Here is a 16347-nt window from a genome sequence, read left to right on the forward strand (position 1 = left end):
GCCCTATGTAAACTCAGTCGTATCATACATGTTTTGCCTGCTGTATCGTCGACTATACTGTAGTTGAATCCTTGGAATTGTATAAGCTAGTTTATTTATTCTATTCCAAACTAATCTAGATGAATTACAGTTCTGTGGGATATGTTGCCTGTTAGTATTGTGCTGTGGGTTACTGAAGATCATGTGTTCTTGGGAACTTATGTCTCCACAGTTATAGATCTAATTTGTAGTTTCTGGATTCAATATAATTTCTACAGATAAAGGTCATGAGAAGAAAATGAACCATGCAACGACTGGGACAGTCAGCACGACCTACCCTGCAATGTCCTTAGAAGCTTTTCAAAATGTTTCTGACCATCATCTGTATGTAATGACAAACAGTCCAGTGCACTCAGAGTCACTTGATGTAGACTCGATCACTGGATCATCATCAAATGATCTTTGTGGACACTCCTTAAGAATGTGTTCCATTGTTTGTCCCTCTGTCCTAATGCTGTTCAGCTTCAAGCAAATGTGGCACAATAGTTGTAATCCCTCAAGCTTCTTTGTTGGTTCTTGAACCAGGTGAGCATTGTTAGGTGCATGTTTGTTCTGGTATTGTCGTCACTTAGTGGTCACGTCAAAAGAACAGATACATTCCATATCAACAAAGGATGGCGTAAATGGTTTCAGACGAGTTGTTGGTGGACCTTCTGGGGCATCATGCAAGGGGACATTCTCATAAGAAGTGATGTTCTTGAGCAAATTCATGTTAGCTGTTTTCCTTATTAGATCTTGCGGAGGAACATTAAGCAGGACAGGGAACTGTTGAATCGGAGTAGCTCTAACAGTGCCAGTGGGGATTCCTCTAGGTTCATTAAGCTGAATGGACTAGCTAGCAGGAGGACTCTCAGTTATGGCCTACCACAGGGATATGTCCTGGTTCCTATTCTGTTTAACCTATATATATCCATGACACCCCAGAAATAGATTCCATGAAAACCCAGTATGGAGACGTTCTTGCAGTAGTCTTCCAAAGTAAAGACCTTATATACTGTGAGAATGTGCTGACAAGCTATCTGACAAAACTGAGTGAAAATAATGTCTAGTTTGGTACGACTCCCACAAGCTCAGCTACTTGAGCCTCCCAGAAGCCCATAAATGTTGTACTCTGTAGATACCATTCCACCATACTTCTGCTGTAGTTTGCAAATGAGAAGAGTAAATTTGACAGGCATGTGGCTGCAAGAATTATGATGTGCTCCAGACAGAATACATGAACCATTCTGTTAAATAAACATTGACTTAAGGAGATTTGGGCAATATATATTTATTAAATCGCTTCATCTCTTCATTGTACTTATAATTCCGAAATAATATCGCTCAGATTCTCCATTTCTGTGTAAACAGCAACTGTAATTGTTGTATCAACTATGAATTAATTATATGAAATTTTTGAATCTGGTCTTTTTTTGCGATAACTGTTATGTTTTATTCAGTTAAAAATTCACCAATGTCCATTTCTTGGTTACAAAATGGATGTGGTGTCTGCACAAACGTTCTCAAGAATATTGCTCTTTGGCACCAGTGCTGTTAATGAAAAAGGAAATAAACTGTGAAACTATAAATTTCGATCAATAAAAGACCATTAGGGCATGGGTTGGAAAGAAGGGAACGAGTGTTCCCCCACCCTGTCTTACCTTCTGCAGGTATTCTTCGCAGCTGCCTACTATACATAGGGGTAACGGGATTTCAAGGTGCTGCTTTAATACTAGTTACTACTTGTTTCTAAAACATAAATAGATGGCAACAGTTCTAAAAAAATTGACTGTCATTATTTAAATCTGCGTGGAAAATATTCGGAAACCATGTTGATAATTTAAATTCTACAATAATTTATTGAAAAATATATTTTAGACACGTTTTGGGCGGCTTTACCTCAGAGCCTTTAACTACGAGGTGCACCTACTTCCTGAAGCAATTTCCCAGTGGCACGCTTTACTGTCTGACGTTACACACATAGACACACACCGCCGAACACTCTGCAGAGAGGATGTACATAGAATAATATGTATCCTACATGGAAATCGTATAGCTATTTTTTTAATTTACTTGTTTACGTAGTATCGTTGTGGAATTGCTGCCTATGTGCTCTACACATAACTTAACAAAGCTCTCAGCAAGGTGGTTGATGGGAGTAGCTGAATTGGTAGGAATCGTATTACAGCAGACGATTTCGATTGGTTTCTGCCATACATTGACTACAAAACGATGGCAGTACTGAGAACGTTGGCATCAGTTACCTAAATTATGTGATACATTTACCATAAAATGTTTCGGGATTATATTATACCTTTATCAAGTCGTACAAAACAAGTAAACACGAATCAGCATATCGCAATACGCTATCGACAGGATGAATCAGAACTTCACTGATAATACTGCGCAGTTATTTTCTGAGTATTTTGGTATGAGCCACCCGTGGTCTCTGGCGGCTCGTTAAAGAGTAATTATCTCATTATGATTTATTCAGTTCGTCATCCAATTTATTTATGTGAAGCACTGTGAAAACGCTGTAATACCACAACACCACCAAAGAGGTGCAAAAGTAATCTAATTGCTATCTATGGGAGAACATGTCAGCATCGGGTGGTTGTGCAACTCTTCCATTTGCATTCACTGAAGCCATACACGAGGGTCATTTCGCCGAACTTTCCATCGGTAAATCTATCACTGCTGCCGCGAGTCACTGTTAACGACCAATTAACTAACCCCACTCCATCCAAAAATTGCGAAACATAACCGAGCAGTATAGTGAGTGAACATAGCAAGTGTTTCCAAACAAGAACGACGATGCATACAGTCGGCATTTACCGTGTTCTGCAGACATTTTCATTATAATACAGATACGAAGATAAATAAGGGCAAGCAATCAAATGGGAATGCAATTAGTCTGCAATGAGCCACCAGAAACCACAGGTTCCCTACCCCAAAATACTCAGAAAATATCCCTGAACAAACTCCAAAATTTTGTCAGTGGAATGTGGTTCACCCTGTGTATTGCTCTACAGTGTTACATACCTTAAAATTACTTTGTCATTAGGCACCGTCAAAAGCAAAAGGGCAAACATGCATTTACAAAAATAACCCTCTTATTAGAACGTCTCACGTAGGCGCATAATATTATAAAGGCAATCGCCTGCACTTATCAAAGATTGTACTTTCATGTAACGTATATCACCCATCCCCCAACGATGCCACTGTCTACAGTGAAATATTTGAACGGTTATACGTCACGTCCTAGCATATCCTAAAAACCAATATTCCACGTATGTTGCAATGTTAGCCTACATACGGAGTAACCAACAGGAAACACTGAAATTTAACGAGACGTAATGAAAAGTGGCAAGAAATCCACCCCCCCCCCTCCAGCTCTCATGAAAAGTAAATAATATAGGGTGATCAGCTGTTCTTCTTCCAAGAAAATGATTTAGAGGTCGGTATAACGAAGGAACTTTTTTATGGTTACTCACAAGTCACCATTCGTCTTCCAAAACATTAAAATCACTCCATAACCCCAGTTCTACCCCCGCCCCCATCCCTGTAAACAATAGCATGGGCGCCATTGGTGGGTTATACACTACTGAAATTGTGAATTGTAGTGTATTAAAGTGTATTAATAGTGTTCTTTGTGGGAGTTTATAGCAATTACAAGAAGCACAAAGACTTTCATAATTCCCCATGGCAGCACTCGCAAAGAAATTGCTTTGTGAATAACAGGTCAGTAGGGAAAATAAATTTCATCCATCTTCCATAAAGAAATCTGTATCAATAGTTCCTCTAATGAAAGCAAATGCGTAACTAATGAACATTGTTGTGGCGGAATGAGGGCGCAACTCCTCACAGTATTCAAATTTCGTACTGCATCGTTAACGCTGACTGACAAAATGCTTGTTTCTTTTCCAGTTCTGGCTGCAGGAGCCGCTTGTGATCTACAGACCTATGGTCCAGGAAGGCAGACTTGGAAGGGATATTTTCCTGCGACATGATCCAATGGACTTACTGTTGCGAATGGAGTTCCATAATGTACCCTGGCTTGTGGGTGTTGTTAAGACGCCGGGATTCTTTCATGCTAGGCGTGAGTAGCCTGTTTTTGGTATCATTTCTTTGTTCACAGTGTCATTTCTATGAGGTTTATGCGGAAAGTAGCCAACGTTGAGCCGAAAATAAAATCCTGACACATTTCGATAAAATTTATTGGAACAGTCTTAGAATTAAACTGCAGTCTTATTTTTCTACATGATTGTCATTCAGATCTGCAGTATTATTTTTCTACATGATTGTCATTCAGATTTAAGCATTTATCATATTTCTTGATGACTTTGTCACCTCCTTATAATGAATGCTTTGTGTCCTGATATTGCTACCAGCCCGTTGTTCGTCGGAATCAAAGCGTATGGATGTTCAGGAACATTCCATCTGAACTGACTGAGCTATTCTTGTGTTGTTGGGGAGAGCGTGGCGATTCTCGTCGTGCAAAATCACAGCACCGATAGTCAAAGCGACTTGTTGGATGACTATTCTAACAAATGGACCATATGGACTTGGACCCCTTCGACTTTTTTCATACTTATATGACTTGAACGCCAGTGCCCAAACATCAGTTTCCTAAAGCAGAACAACTCAATTTTCAAAATAACTCAAAAAATTGCGTTTGAAGCACGGAAGGTTTTTAAGCATTGTAACGTACAAAACCTCTGTAAATTATTATCACAGTTGTCGGTAGGTGAGTGCGTAGCATGAAGCTTTTGCAATTGTGCAGCCAATGGTATTGATCTCGTTAATAGTAGGGCTAGCAGTTTTGGCCTTTGTTTAAATTCCATATTAAATAACAAATAGAAATGTTAGTAAATAATGAATCATAATTCTCTAATAAAAATAACTAATTTAAGACGCTCCTCAGTTGTTAGAAACCAGTGATGCCTTTTGACAAAGTAGAGCCTGAGAATGTTTTCCAAATTCGAAGCCACCAGAGAAAAACGAAATTAACAATTTAATTAGAGAACTCAGTAATAACAAGAACTCTGGGGAGGATTCACTTGTCTCGGAAGTGTGGATAAGTGCCAGCGATGACGAGATTGGAAAAATTCAAATAGTTTTGGAGAAAATTCGAGAAACTGATAAGACTATAGAATGGAAATGCACTCTCATACTTCCTTTACACATGAGAGGAATTAAGCCAGATGTCAACAACAAAATGCTACCAAGGCCCTTCGAAATATTTAGGAACAGCAATCAGAGAAACAGCTCAGTGAATAGCGAGGGCTGGACACATGTAGAACAGATTACGAATTTGAAACTGACCGTAAAGAGCAACTGCCTGAGAAGCAAACATCTGAGAAGCAATGGACTTCAAGAAAAACAAATCTAAGAAATAAGATGGATATAAAAACTCGAACATAGAATTCAACTGTCTAGTCTTTGCAGTTGGTTTAGCAATATTTTTCGAAAATATCAATACAGCAACTTCGCAAACCTACCAGTTGAAAGAGATGGCGGAAAAGGCTGACTAGAAATTGCTTTCGAGGAGGCAGAACTCATAACGTACATTAAAAATTCTCTGAAATTGCCACAGCGCAGGATAAATTTAAGTACTTAGAGGAAATAATACTGCCGAGCGGTCTATAGGAGCAAACAAAAACAGTGCCCTAAAAATGGAAATGACTTATGAATTAATGAAGCTCATTTGAGTAAAAAGTCACTCTCAATACAAACAAAAATCTAGCACTAAAACACGGTCAAAAAACGCAAGTGCCCTTATGTAGCACAAAGTTTAGTCCTCAACAAAAAGGGAGAAATTAAAGAGTCGGAGAAAAAGGAAGGGAAGGTACTACGGAAAGTTTTCACTCTGAGAATAGTTGGGCGTACGTGAATGAGATGAAGTAATGAAGAGATATACACCCAAATTGAAAAACTATCTGATGCTCAGGAAAAGGAGAGTTTCGTTTTAGGGTTACTGGAAACACTCAGTAAAAAAAAAAGTTTGACCATTTCGACAAATTCCCGAAACAAATCAGGGAATTGAAAAAGAACACAGCGGAAGTCATAGTTACGAAAACAATTTTAGACAGACCAACTTTTCGAAACAAGATTACGAAGTTACAGATTTTCGGAAAAAGGTCAAAGGAAATATTGGAAAGACCAAAAAATCATGGAAGAAGACAAATGGGAAAGTTACTTTGCGTAGGCCATTGACGACCGATGTCATGGAAAGAAGAACAGCTTTTTACATTTAACTATTGAGCATTTGGATATGAATTAAAATCTGACGAATACGTGCTAAATGCATTGCACTATAGTTGAAAGGCAAAATTCTTCACATAATAGTACTGCTCAGTCTCTGGAAATAAAAAGTATTTTAACTTCTTAACTGACGTTTCCAAGTTTTGACCAAAATTTTCATTTTTTATGAGTACTCTCATTTTCATTCAATAAATAATCAAAAATTCGATGTATTGATATTCGTTAATTAACATTTATAGTTGTTAAGCTGCTTCTGTTTCTTTTCCCTTTATGACATATGTACACAGGGTAGGCGTGGTTAATTTAAGGCATGGGCTGAATTCTGTTCCTGTCGCCATTCTGTTAGCCCCCGGAACCGAATCTGTAGTGTTAGTAATGTGAAAGTGTGTGAATGTTTTCTAAATGTTTGCGGGTCGTGTAACTGAGGCGAGACAAAGACAAGGTTGCCAGCCTGGTATTTATCATGTCGGATATGGAAAACCACCTAAGAACCACTTGTAAACAAACAAGCGCAGCTACCCGGGCGGGTCATATCTATTTCTTCATAAACAGGGAATATAAATAAAAGAAAAAAAAAGACATTCAGCGTTCACAAGATTAGAAACGCTACACATTTATCATAATATTCTTACGCTATTCAACGACCTATTGATACCAATATTAACGCCTTACAATGGTTTTGTTCTTAACGGCGTTGTAAAGTTTCTAATCTTCATGGTGTGTACTCGGGCGTCCACTTTGATGAAAATGCCGCTGAAGACTAACAAAGGTGTCGTGGTAGGACGGATTTGTGGGTTCCAGTGCAGCGCATGCACAATGAAAGTAACACAGAATAGCAAATGGTAAAATATATTACTCAACTTTGGTAACGCTAGTTACAGTAGTTATAGAATGCAGCTTTAGCTTATCCGCCCTTCCTTGACTACAGTACCTTGAACACAAACTAAATAATGTTATATATATGAAGATGGTATATATATAGGGTGGTCCATTGACAGTGACTGGGCCAAATATCTCACGAAATAAGCATCAAACGAACAAACTACAAAGAACGAAACTTGTCTAGCTTGAAGGGGAAAACCAGATGGCGCTATGGTTGGCTCGCTAGATGGCGCTGCCATAGGTCAAACAGATATCAACTCAGTTTTTTTTTATAGGAACCCCCATTTCTTTATTATATATCCGTGTAGCATGTAAAGATATATGAATGTTTTAGTTGGACCACTTTTTTCGCTTTGTGATAGATGGCGCTGTAATACTCACAAATTTGTGTTTCTACGTCATTACAGACTTTTTGACATTTCGATTCAATGTTATGCAACTCAGTAGTTAAATCTTCACGTGTTTGTTCAAGTGTGATGTCTACAGAAGGCACTAACTACTGATAGGCATAGTTAGCAAATGAAAGATTTTAATAGAGAACAAACAATGTATTTACCTTAATAGTCATAATATATATAGCATTTCATGACATAAAGTCTTACAAATTTCAAAACTCTCCCCACATCCACCACTGCTGGCGGCTCACCTCCAACTGCACAACGCTACGCGCTTTTCGCATCCAGCTGCCCAACACTACAATGGCAGACAACAATGCAAACTAGCCACAGACTGCACACAGCACAGCCAGTGATTTTCATACAGAGCGCTACGTAACGTTGCCAATAATAAAACATAAACAACCTACTTAAAAGCCCCCATGCTCCCCACAAAAAATTTTACAAATTGTTTTGGGCAGTGGCCAATAATGATTCGATAAAATTTTTCATAATTAAAATAACGAAGAAATCAAATGCACACACTTATTGATACAATGTTGGTCAAAAGCTAAAATTTTCTCACAGTCCATAAAGACAGTCCTGATGGTTCATCACAGTAAAATAGCAGTATTTTTCTCAAAGTCTGAGCAGTAAAAGAAAATGCACACGGAAGTAGTGGATTTCCATGCAGTCTTGAAGAAGTAGTGTTGTCCTTCCAACGGAAAGACAGTGCTGACTCTTGACATGCAGACAGGTAATGTGCCACAACAGAGCAAACCCACCGCAGAGTCAGTCGAAGTTTTGAAGCATATTGGTAGGTAGGTCATCACAGAGCAGACCCACTGTATTTCTCGTAGAGATTGTGGTATTGGTGGGCCACCAGAGGTGCAGACCCACTAAAGTCCTTGTAGAAATACTGGTACTGGTGGGTCATCAAAGATGCAGACCCACTGTAGTCCTTGTAGAGATGGCCAGCAGCCATCTGTTGTGACTGTGCGGGTGCACAATCACCATTGAAGAGTCTTGCGGATAATATGGCAAGTCCATAACCACCACTTGTGCACTCACAAAGTTTTTGGAATTGTTCTTAAAACCAGCAATGCTGTTAACGAGTCCCTTGCTGAATTATTAACACACGTGCAAGCACTAACAGTCCCAACTCCTCACATATTGTGCATATACTATGACCAACAGAAATGTGTGCAGTGAAATGTAACTTACAAGTTACTTAATTTGATGAACTGGTGTCAATTACAATTTTATAACATAAGAATACAATAACAAAGGTACAAAATACATCATTAAAGAACATAAAAATACAGATAACATTTGTGGTAATGCAGGTTTTACAGAAGAATCGAAATAACATATACATCAGTGTCACAGGTATTATGACATACGTACATACATGAAAGATCAGAATAACTTATGAAACATCAACTTCACACATGAGCATTAAAACAGAACAGAATAAATAATGTCTAAACATCTTTACAAGGAAAATAACATATTATCAGAAAAACTCTACAACATAACTCTTATTAGCGAAACACATTAAGACAGGAAAAACACAAATTCACATAGTGTAATAACACAAACACATAGCATAATAATACAAAAGGAAAGGACAGGGTTTGTTTTACTGCAGTATTTTGCAAACAAAACTTTCTTTACTTCTTGGAGATCTCCCTTCATTCATCATTATTCCCAAAAAGTCCTATCTATACGTGCTTTTTGTATTCTATTCATATTTCTTTCAAAATAATTATTTCTCAGTGCACAATACTCATTTTTGCCAAATCTGTTTCATATAACTTCTCAATGCATTCTTTCCCTATTCTTCATAGTTAGTTTCTTATATAGTATCCCCCCTCTTAAGATAACTTAAATCTACTGAGCTCAGATGCTAAACTAAGGGACGAGGCAATGCAGCAGCATAAAACAATTAATACAAACAGCAATGAATAAAAATGGAAATTGTCAAAGCAAGCTACAGTAAATCTAAATTACCAAGCAATGCAACATTACAACTAATATGAGCCAATGTGCAGCAACAAGAAAAATAAATCAGTAGTAAGACTAGCTTAACAGAGTAATACAAAGTGAAATTTAGTAGCACTATGCCTGGCACACAGCAGCAGAAAATGCAATAACTTATATCTAAACATGACAAAGCTCAAGCAGAAAGAACAGTAACCTAAAGACAACAATGAATATAAGGGAAATGTCTATACACATCTTAATGTCTATGTAATTAAAGTGGTGCTCCACAACTATTTCTACAAAAGAAATTACCAAGTACTTGAACAGAAAATTATATATGCAGTTACTGTTATTAGTCCCTTCTTATTGTTCTTTCCATTCCAAGAGCTCCTTTTTTGAAGAATGTGGATCAGAAAATAATTATTTAATAGATCTGTTGACAGAAAGTGTTCACATTAGCAAATGCATTTAATTTTATTTTATGAAACCAATGCTGCAAGACAGCTGGAAACCAGATATCAAATGAAATAAGCAACTACGCAAACCAAAGCATAAGAACATCATTTAATAGCTATGTGGCATTTCGTAAGTCAGTAGCTTGCAACTCTCGTAGAAAGACACTTCTCATAATCAGGTTTGCAGATGTAAGAATATTTCCCATCAATTCATAAGCATTTCAGTAAGTAGCACAAAGTACGATATGTTTCCAAATAATGAGCGTGTCGTATTTGCGATGCATCCTACAATGGAATGTCAATAGCGAGGATAATGGCCTTTTTTCTCCACCTGTGCCTCTGAAAGGCACACACTAATGGCTTTTTTCCAGGTGACTGTCGCGCAGCTGCCCACATAATGTGTCGTGCCCACGACACATTACGTGAAGGTCACCTAACTTTCTTAGCGAAATATTTACAACACCAGTTTGCACTACAGTGGCAGTCTCATATACAAAATTTCATGGGTCGATAATTTGCGTTGCAAATGTGTAGAAACAAAATCTTATGAATATAGCAGTGTCCAAAAAATTTTCGCCGGCATTGTGATACATTCACGCATTTACACACATTTCATAACTCTTAAAGTACGATTCTTGGTTTCCAACATCCTTTTTCACAAGTCAGAGTCCCTAACCACTATTCATTACTCCTTACCTTATTACACATATATATATTCGTCGACACGTCAATCTTGCGACGACACTTCAATATTTCATCATAATAAATACATAGCATAATCAAATTCCTCATATAGCATCAGCTTATTGATCATAAACATACCTCAACAGCATAATACAAATCGTCGTCGTAAAAATAACATCATAACACCTCAGTCAAATCTCAAAATCGTCGTAGCTTTCTGCAATAATATCAAAACCTAAAAAAATTCTCTGCTCATTTCAATAGTGTCATCTACCTCAAACGTACTTTAAAATGATGCTCCCTTACCAAATACATCATTCAAAGCTCTCATAGTATCATAATGGTTCCGAAAAAATATGAACAGTTCACAAAGTACAGACAAAATACAGTTTCATAAGTGTGAAGTTATTCAACTGTGTAATTACGTAAACATCTGTCACTGATGTAATAAAATAAATGTTTGTCTCTCCCAGTTAAATGATCAGATAGCTGTGTAATTTATGTGTTAGAGAAATATGGTACCGATGTGTAAAGTTGTATAAGCAAATACCATATTAGCTAGGGCTCCTTGTGCTTGCCAAACACATGGTACACAAAGTAAGCGTGTACCCCCCTGAGGATTAATGTAATTATACCCTCAGGTGTTACAGATTATTGCAATGGAAAGAAATGTATCACGGATAAACTTTGTATCATTTTACTTCAAATATCTTTAAAAATAAATGTTTTAAGTACAAAATTAATCACTCAAATACGTGTACTGTAGCGCTAAACTGTGTGTCTTGTTGTAAGATAATCTCTGTGGAAGTGTCGTAGTTATCGTTCTCCGAAAGCTAAGTTCTGCAGAAGTCAATGTACTTACCTCACCATAAACGAAAGTAAAATTCTTTGCGTATAGATATCTTAAGTTATTACGCTTATTGCCGTGATGAAGAAAGTACTGTGCTGTAACGTATTATTGTGCTACGGAAAAGGCTGTCTCATTGAGCTATACCACGAAAGTTACTACTAAAACATGTTTTACTTTCCAGAATAATTCAGAAAAACTGTGCAGATATAAAACAGAAACACCGCAAAAACAACATTGTAAATTGTCACTCATTAGTAGCGTTGTGATAAAATCGTGTAGCTGTCACATAAACTAACCACTGTGTCATCTGGTATCTCACAGAAAGTACTTTAAATCCAGAATGTATTTTCAAGTAAACCAAAATGTTGCATTAAAATCTCATTAGCAGTACTGGTAAATGTTCTAAGTATGTGAGCCTTATAGTCGTTACGTAATCGTGCAACTAACAAACAAGAATGTACAAATAACAACACTATGTCGTCTGTTCACTATAACAATGCATTCGTAATTTCTGTTGAAATAAGTTCTCTTGGTTCTTGACTGGATATTTAACTTCAAACATTGTTGCATGTTAACAGATTCTAAGTCTGACAAAGCATACTAGTAATGTAAAGTGAAAAGTTATATGGCAAAGAAAAAGTTAAAAAGCAGATTATCTTTCAATAAACGGTTTTACATGTGAAATGTGGTGCAAGACTTTACCTTTACTACTACGCAGAGCTCCAGCTTCAACGGAATCATCGTGTGGTATATGTCGGTAAAGAATATTGGAATTTTTCTCAAGGTTAGCATCTATGTTACTTTTCTCTAAGCCAGCTGGCGCACGCGGCTGCCTGCTGTACGAGCCATTGTCTGTCTCTTTGTTGGCGCGCGTCGTTATTAGGATTAGGAGACCTAACTTCTACAAATTCACCGTGTCGAGAGTACCCTGCTCTTATGAAACGTCCCCTTTGAAAAATTTATACATGACTGTGCTTAAACTGACACACAATATTTTTAGCACAAAGCAATCTGACTTTCAATAATCCCTACAAAAGAATGGCCCTGACTAACATTAACCTATACCTTTCACAAATCACTTACCTCACAAAAATCTTCGTTACTCGAACTACAGCAATACAGCGAGCTCCACTACTGCCAGCTAAATAAAAGATTGAAACTACGGAAGGCACTAACTACTGATAGGCATAGTTAGCAAATGAAAGATTTTAATAGAAAACAAACAATGTATTTACCTTAATAGTCATAATATATATAGCAGTTCATGACATCCAGTCTTACAAATTTCAAAACTCCGCCATCGCTCTCCCCACATCCACCACTGCTGGCGGCTCACCTCCAACTGCGCATCCAGCTGCCCAACACTACAATGGCAGACAACAATGCAAACTAGCCACAGACTGCACACAGCACAGCCAGTGATTTTCATACAGAGCGCTACGTAACGTTGCCAATAATAAAACATAAACAGCCTACTTACATAGTCACAAACGTATAAATATGTGGTATCACGTAACATTCCGCCAGTGCTTACGGTATTTGCTTCGTGATACATTACCCGTGTTAAAATGGACCGTTTACCAATTGCGGAAAATATCGATATCGTGTTGATGTATGGCTATTGTGATCAAAATGCCCAACGGGCGGGTGCTATGTATGCTGCTCAGTATCCTGGGCGACATCATCCAAGTGTCTGGACCGTTCGCCGGATAGTTACGTTATTTAAGGAAACAGAAAGCGTTCAGCCACTTGTGAAACGTCAACCACGACCTGCAACAAATGATGATGCTCAAGTAGGTGTTTTAGCTGCTGTCGCGGCTAATCTGCACATCAGTAGCAGACAAATTGCCCGATTCTTGGGCATCTCAAAAATGTCGGTGTTGAGAATGCTACATCAACATCGATTGCACCCGTACCATACTACTATGCACCAGGAATTGCATGGCGACGACTTTGAACGTCGTTTACAGTTCTGCCACTGGGCACGAGAAATTACGACACGATGACAGATTTTTTGCACGCGTTCTATTTAGTGACGAAGCGTCATTCACCAACAGCGGTAACGTAAACCGACATAATATGCACTACTGGGCAGCGGAAAATGTACGATGGCTGCGACAAGTGGAACATTAGTGACCTTGGCGGATTAATGTATGGTGCGGCATTATGGGAGGAAGGATAGTTGGCCCCCATTTTATCAATGGCAATCTAAATGGTGCAATGTATGCTGATTTCCAACGTAATGTTCTACTGATGTTACTACAAGATGTTTCACTACATGATAGAATGGCGATGTGCTTCCAACATGATGGATGTCCGGCACATAGCTCGCGTGCGGTTGAAGCGGTATTGAATAGCATATTTTATGAGAGGTGGATTGGTCGTCGAAGCACCATACCATGGCCCGCACGTTCACCGGATCTGACGTACCCGGATTTCCTTCTGTGGGGAAAGTTGAAGGATATTTGCTATCGTGACCCACCGACAACGCCTGACAACATGCGTCAGCGCACTGTCAATGCATGTGCAAACATTATGGAAGGCGAACTACTCGCTGTTGAGAGGAATGACGTTACACGTATTGCCAAATGCATTGAGGTTGACGGATATCATTTTGGGCATTTACTGCATTAATGTAAAGTTTACAGGTAATCACGCTGTAACAGCATGCGTTCTCAGAAATGATAAGTTCACAGAGGTACATGTATCACATTGGAACAATCGAAATAAAATGTTCAAAGGTACCTACGTTCTGTATTTTAATTTAAAAAACCTACCTGTTACCAACTGTTCGTCTACAATTGTGAGCCATATGTCTGTGACTAATACAGCGCCATCTATCACAAAGCGAAAAAAGTGGTCCAACTAAAACATTCATATTTCTTTACGTACTACACGAATACGTAATAAAAAATTGGGGTTCCTATTTTTAAAAACGCCGTTGATATCCGTTTGACCTATGGCAGCGTCATCTAGCGAGCCAACCATAGCGCCATCTGGTTTCCCCCTTCAAGTTAGACAAGTTTCGTTCTTTGTAGTTTTTTCGTTTGGCGCTTATTTCGTGAGATATTTGACCCGGTCACGATCAATGGACCACCCTGTATACATGTAGTTAAGGCCCACCGGCCACCTGACCATCTTCTTCTGTGCAGATGCACAAACAGTGCCCGAACTCTTACGGGAATCGGCAGTAAAGCCGCGAAAATGACTATAATGGGCAGGGGCACTATGAATATACTGTGGGACAATAAATTGGTAATGTGGGTCTCACGGGAAGCGTGTCAGAGATAAGTCCCTCCAGTCGCACTATCTTCTGTGTCCTCGGTAGCTCAGATGGATAGAATGTCTGCCATGTAAGCACGAGATCCCGGGTTCGAGTCCTGGTCGGGGCACACATTTTCATCTGTCCCCGTTGACTTATATCAACGCCTATATGCAGCCAGGGGTGTTCATTTCATTTGAAAATAATGGTGCCTGAACTAAAGTCGGAAGAAATCTTAATCTTCTGTCCTGATGTACTATTCGAAGAACAGTTCCAAACTAACAGTATAGTATTCTATTGTATTGTATGTTAACCGGGGACCTACAAACGACAGAGAGGCTCCGTCCCCGCCGCAACCGCTGTGGTCCGCAACCCCACGACTACTACCGCGGTCCATTTCACCCCTCCACCGCCCCACACCGAACCACTCTTTCAGGGTTATTGTGCAGTTCGGCCCCTGGTGGACCTCCCCAGGAAACGTCTCGCACCAGACGAATGTAACCCCTATGTTTGCGTGGTAGAATAATGGTGGTGTATGCGTACGTGGAGAACTTGTTTGCGCATCAATCGCCGACGTAGTGTATCTGAGGCGGAATAAGGGGAACCAGCCAGCATTCGCCGAGGCAGATGGAAAACCGCCTAAAAACCATCCACGGACTGGCCGGCTCACCGGACCTCGACATAAGTCCGCTGGGCGGATTCGTACCGGGGAGCAGGTGCTCCTTCCCAATCCGGAAAGCCGTGCGTCAGACCGCTCGGCTAACTGGGCGGGCAATCTAGCAGTACTCAGTTAAATCTCTAGGCAGGCGATTTCTGCCCATACGTGGCAATTGTATCCACAGTTCCGTGTCCACTGAAAACTAACCACTGTCTGTCTATCACCACTGTTTCTGCCTCACTCGACGGGGGAAAGTTTAACTAGCATCGATGAATGGAATTTGATAGAGAGAAAAATGGAGAGAAAGAGAAATAGTAGGAGAACATGGACTAAGGGAAAGCAGTGAAAAATAAATCCACGTTGCAGAGATAGCTATTCAGAGAGCATGGATACTGCCTTAACGAATTCACTCTGGGTATGGAAATCACCAAACCTAGGTTCAAATGGTTCAAATGGCTCTGAGCACTATGGGACTCAACTGCTGTGGTCATAAGTCCCCTAGAACTTAGAACTACTTAAACCTAACTAACCTAAGGACATCACACACATCCATGCCCAAGGCAGGATTCGAACCTGCAACCGTACCAAACCTAGGTAATTCATCATACCTGCTCCTAAGAGATGATAAAATAAACTTAAGGAGCACATGGATTACATGGATATACTGAATGTTGAGCACAAGAAAAGCTGAAATTAAATATCTAAATCTGTCAGGGGGCCTCGTCCACTAGCTTACGGTTATAGAATGTGGGCAATCTAATGGCTACTAAATTGAAGAGTTGGATCAGATAACATTTTATTTTAATTCAAGAAGAAATTAGATAAATCAAAAAACTTCATGAACAGTGTGCAAACACGAGAGCTATTGAAATATGATTTCCTTAACAAGATTTGTATTCAGTAGTTAATTACAA

The 16347-nt window shown here is 39.1% G+C and overlaps 1 protein-coding gene across 1 annotated transcript in view; it reads left to right on the forward strand.

The window, feature by feature from the left end:
• LOC126204179 (venom carboxylesterase-6-like) overlaps nt 1-16347 on the forward strand; it is a 145149-nt gene that overhangs the window by 52339 nt on the left and 76463 nt on the right. Inside the window, exon 4 of the mRNA XM_049938584.1 lies at nt 3946-4117. Within this exon, the coding sequence (XP_049794541.1) occupies nt 3946-4117 (172 nt within the window). The remainder of the gene's footprint in view (nt 1-3945; nt 4118-16347) is intronic.

This window comes from Schistocerca nitens, chromosome 9 (assembly GCF_023898315.1).
Source record: "Schistocerca nitens isolate TAMUIC-IGC-003100 chromosome 9, iqSchNite1.1, whole genome shotgun sequence".
Lineage (NCBI taxonomy): Eukaryota > Metazoa > Arthropoda > Insecta > Orthoptera > Acrididae > Schistocerca > Schistocerca nitens.